Source organism: Mus caroli, chromosome 3 (assembly GCF_900094665.2).
Source record: "Mus caroli chromosome 3, CAROLI_EIJ_v1.1, whole genome shotgun sequence".
Lineage (NCBI taxonomy): Eukaryota > Metazoa > Chordata > Mammalia > Rodentia > Muridae > Mus > Mus caroli.
The window spans coordinates 102,834,811-102,840,298 of NC_034572.1; the positions used below are offsets into that span (position 1 = coordinate 102,834,811).

The window sequence follows — 5,488 nt, forward strand, 5'->3', positions numbered from 1 at the left end:
CAGTGCTCTTAACCACTGAGCCATCTCTCCAGCCCCCTCTCCTTTTTCTCTTACTTCCCCCATACTATTCATTTACATGTCTCTTTCCTCTACATGGATTTTAGAGCTCATATAAATAACAATTCAGTTAGATAAGAAAAATACATATTAAACATATATTGTATAAATACATATCTATACACATATATAGACACATCCGTTGCTTCCCTAAGGAGAGCCCATTGTTGGTATGCATAAAAGCTTGGGTAGTAAGAGTTCGTGAACTGGTCATTGTGATTCTCAAGTTCTTAGGCTGTGTCCAGAGCTGAAACGATTTGCATTTTTGCAAACCTGACATTGATCTTTCCCAAAGACAAGATTACATTAAGGCTGTCTGCCATGCTGTCTGTAGACCCCTGTTTGTCCAGGCAGTCCTGCTCAAGTTAGCAGTGCTGTTTTAAAGGACATTGAGCAAGAGCTCTGTGAGTCTTTGTATAGAATTGCTTCAACTCACTTCTCTGAGAGTGTGTGGACAGAGACTGACACTTTAAGTAAACATGAAACTCAAATATTTTTATTAAAATCACTTTCATAATTTTAAAAGGTCATTCTACAATTCAGTGTGAAATAATGAGATACTAATCGCCATAAGCTGTCTGATTTTAACTGTAAGTGTATCAAATTAATAATAGCCTTTTATATTTCTTCTTTTCTTCCCGAGAGAGCAGTCTGACTGTGTTGCCCGCTCTCATCTAGAACTATTTCTCCTGCCTCAGTTTCAACTAGCAGCCCATGAATTTCCTATTAAAACACAAATGAAGCTCTGTTGTTGTTGTTGTTGTTGTTAAAACTATGTATATGAGTTCCCCCTTGAAAGTTAAAGAAAGCTTAAGGTGGGAATATACATTCTGATGTCATAATTACTTTAATTTCAGTGTTTGCTTATGTGCATGGGTGGTTTGTTTGCATTTATATATGTGCACCATGTTGGTGCCAGGTGTCCACAGTGCCCAGTAGAGGAATTGGATTTATAAATGTGTGGTTGATTGGAATTGAACTGAGGTCCTCTGGGAAAGTAGCCAGTGCTCTTAACTGTTGTTTATGAGTGTTGTGCATTCAGTACAATCTTATGTCTGTGAGCCACCATGTGGTTGCTAGGAATTAAACTCAGGACCTCTACAAGAGCAGCCTGTGCCCTTAACTGCTGAGCCATCTCTCCACCACGCCCCACCCCCATCTTATATATTTTATCTGTAACATTCTTATATTCCAGTTAAATGATGCACAGCAAAAATAGTAAGACTCATTATAGGTTGAGAATATATATACATATTTTTTCAAGGCAGTACTTCATGTTCTATGTATATGTATATAATCACATATATGTCTGGTGTCTGTGGAGGTCAGACGGCACGAGTTCCTCTGAACTGGAGTTATCATGATGTTGAGCTGCTGTGTGGATGCTAAGAACTGAACTTAGGTCCTCTACAAGAGCAACAGATACTCTTACCTGCCAAGCCTTCTCTCCAGACCACATATTTTGTTTTTATCTGACTTTGGTTTAGCAATGATTAGCAAAAATTACTAACATTATGGTTAATTGGACTTGTAACTTAAAAGATTATTAGTAGCTACTATGAAATTATCAAACAGGTATAATATGGTTGAAATTAATTTAAAGTGGGATAAAGGTAACTCAAGCTTGTTTTTCCCATATAATGACTTTTATATTTGTTCTTTCCATAGGATGACAAGTCAAAAAAGCAGTTTGTTTGTATTAATACCCTAGAAGACACACAGGCTGTTAGAGCTGTGGCATTTCATCCAAGTGGTAGTTTGTATGCTGTTGGTTCAAATTCAAAAACTCTGAGAGTGTGTGCCTATCCAGAAAAAATGGATGCAAGGTGAGATCAACTGTCTGTGTTCTGCTGCCTTGTTCTGCAGTTGGCTCTGTTGACTGCCTCTGAGTCGCCATTTACTAATGTTCACTTCTTCCTTTCCTTCCGGTAAACTTTATTAATCAGTGCCTTGGAAAATATCCATCATTAGTAATTTATTCATTTCCCTATAAAATATTTCTGAGTATGCCGTTTTGCATCAGAAAGTCTTTATTATTTCTGAAACGTTTACATCTACAGGGTTCTTATAGTCCATCTAAATGATGCAAGACAAAGACTAGATCATGGCTCACTACAGATTGAGAAAATCCACATTTTTTTTTCTTTTGAGGTAGCATTTCACTTGTAGCATGGATTGGCCTTAAGACCTAGATTCTTCTGCCTTTTTTCCCTTTGCAAGTACATGCCACCATAACCTGAATTACATTTCTTATAGTTTCCGAGGAGTTGTGGTTAAATTATAGTAATTACTGTTAGTGGGCATTTTTAAACCTACAAAAATTAAAATTTTATTTGGTTAACTTAACAATGGTTTTACTATCTTGTTGTAGCAACAGAGGAAACCTCAACAAGGCAAGGAAATGGTAATATTCACTAGTTATAGTTCAGTAGTGATATGGTATTTACATATGATGTATAAGACACTAGACTAGGTTCAGTCCCTAGCAAAGCAAAAAATATATTTTTTGTTTTAGATATAACTTCACAGGAATCTAGATAGGATCTTTGTGATAAGGTACTATTTTTGTCTTTTTGTTGTTTATTATTAAATGTCTGCTATGAGTAAAGTCAAATTAGAGCAAAGACTTTTTTCCAGAGGACCTGGGTTTGAGCCCCAGTGCCCACATGGTGGCTTATAACCTTCTGTAACTCCAGGAGAGCCAGTGTCCTGGGGTACCAGGTACAGATATACATACAGTCAGAACACTCATACACACGAAATACATTTTTTAAAAAAAATGAGTATTATAACGATTATGAGTACTGGATGTGATGGCGCACACCTTTAATCCCAGCATTGAGAAGGCAGAGGCAGGTGGATTCTGTGAGTTTGAGGTCAGCCTGGTCTGTAAAGGGAGTTCAGGACTCTGTTACACAGAGAAACCCTGTCTCCAAAAAAAAAAAAAAAAAAAAAAGAATATAAAAAAGATTATGAGCTATTTGGTAAATTTTCATGGTTAGAGAAATAAAAATGTTTGTATTAGTATTCTAGAAACCACAGGGACTGTTAGAACAGTTGTTTCTTATCCAAATGGTAGCTTATATACTGCTGGTTTAAATTAAAAAAAAAGTCTGAGAGTATGCCTATATAGAAAAAAATTCATTTTCATACTAAAGGAAAGATACCCAAGCAAATAAGCTTTAAAGGCTTTAAAAGTATTAACAAGTACTATGCAGCATATTATGTTGGCTTTTTAAGCAAATTTTTAAATGTACTGCTTAGTTTTGGAATTTCATACATGTATATAATGTATTTTGATCATATTCACTCCTCTCCCCTTTAATTCCTTGTAAGCCTCCCCCAAATATACATCCCACCCCCCAACTTTATACACTTTTTTTTTTAAGATTTATTTATTTATTATATGTAAGTACACTGTAGATGTCTCAGACACTCCAGAAGAGGGCGCCAGATCTTGTTACAGATGGTTGTGAGCCACCATGTGGTTGCTGGGATTTGAACTCTGGACCTTCGGAAGAGCAGTCGGGTGCTCTTACCCACTGAGCCATCTCACCAGCCCCCACTTTTTTCAAAAGTTAAATACACACTGAATCTAGTCAGTGTTTCCCGTATACATGAGTGTGGGAGCCATCCACTGGGGCATGGCTAACCTATTAGTATCCACACGCCAAAGAGAACTGACTGTCCCTCTGCTAACAGCAATCAACTGCCAATCGCTCCAGCTGGCTGTGGGCTATCCCAAGCCCACCTCTGGTTCATTGCTGCAGTTTTGAGCAGCTTGACCTTTTGCAGGTCTAGTTTAGGTAACACAGCTGCTATGAGTTCCTGAGTGCAGTGGCCATGTCATGTTCGGACGACCCCATCTCACAGCACTCCTCCCTTTCTGTAATGCTGTGTTGGTTGATGCAGCTGTCTCATTTTATTTGATTAGTCATGCATCTCTGTATTAACTGTTGCCTCTGCCGAAAAAGAAGCTTCTCTTTTGAGACTAATGTTGAGACCAGCACAGATCTATGGGCTTCAACATAAATATTTAAAGGACAGTTTGACAGTGTGACCATTTAGCAAAACACCTCCCAGGGACTGTGTTTTCCCCTTATCTGGGCTTTTGACTAGGTTAGCAGTATAATAAGTTTTAAAGTACACTTTAAGACTTATTATAACCCTAATAGAATAGAATTGATGGAGCCTTTCATAGTATTTTTAATACACACATACACTCACACACACATATATATATATGTGATAATTAAATAAATAATAATGTTGATCTTTGCCCTGTAAAAGCATTTAAAGAGTTAGATAAGAGGCTATAGAGATAGTTCAGTGGTTAAGAACACTTGATGCTCTTGCAGAAGACCAGCATTCATTTCCTGGTACTCATGGCAGGTGGTTCACAACTATCTGTTTACTGCATGCAGTTCCAGGGGGTCTAATATCCTGTTCTTGCTTCCAAGGGCACCTGAATGCACATAGCCATACACACATAATAAAAATTAAAAACTAGGAAAAAGAATAATAGAGACCCTGTTAATTCAGTGTTAATTTTTTGTTGCTCTTTTTATTAATAAGTAGATTTATTTATTTATATTTAAGTATATGAGTGTTCTTACATGTTTTAAGTGCAACACATGATGTAGTACTCACAGAGGCTGGGAGAAGGTGTGGGATCCTAGAACTGGAGTACAGAGAGATTTTAGCAGTCATGTGGGTGCTGGGAACTGAACGCAGGTTCTCCACATGAGCAGCAAATACTTCTCACCATTGAACTGTCTCTCCAGCTCTGTATTACTAAGTAGAAATACTTGAAAAGGAGACAGCAGAGTTTTAGACCAGGGTTTTGTTTTGTTTTGAGGCTGGCTTTGAGTTCGGGGTCCACGCCACATTCTCAGCAAGCACAGTCACATCTCTGTCATCTTTTTCCTGCAGTTCTTCTGCAACTTTTAGAGCTCAGAACTTCATACCTTACCATAATCACCCCAGCTAAATTGTTAAATTCTCCAAAGAGGCCTTGTCTTTTTAATTCTTACCCACCTCTCACCTTCTCTTAAACCCAGGCACACTGTTTATTAGTGTTAATAAGTATTTATTTCACTTTCCTAATTCCCCACCTGCCCCCCGGAAAATTAATGAAAAAATAAGATAAATGGAGTTTTGTTTTGTTTTGTTTTTTAAACCTGTATGTCCTATTTATTATGTGATCTGAAATGGTAGATTCATGTAATAGTTATAATTTTACTGATTTGGTTTAAATGTGATTTATAATATTTTCTTTTATGATTTTGAAAATCTAATCATCTGCTGTCAGGCATGTGGTACCCAATTTGACATCAGCATTCTGGAGGCTGAGACAGGAAGATTATTGAGTCAGAGGCTTGGTAGGACATATCTCAAGGCTTGGTAGGACATATCTCAAGGCTTGGTAGGA

General features: G+C 37.3%; 1 protein-coding gene across 6 annotated transcripts in view; it reads left to right on the forward strand.

Annotated features, from left to right (window-relative positions):
* Window positions 1–5,488, forward strand: part of Wdr47 (WD repeat domain 47) — a 53,827-nt gene that overhangs the window by 39,689 nt on the left and 8,650 nt on the right. For all 6 annotated transcript variants that reach the window (XM_021158957.1, XM_021158958.2, XM_029475342.1 and 3 more), the window contains exon 10: window positions 1,726–1,883. In XM_021158957.1, the coding sequence (XP_021014616.1) occupies window positions 1,726–1,883 (158 nt within the window). The remainder of the gene's footprint in view (window positions 1–1,725; window positions 1,884–5,488) is intronic.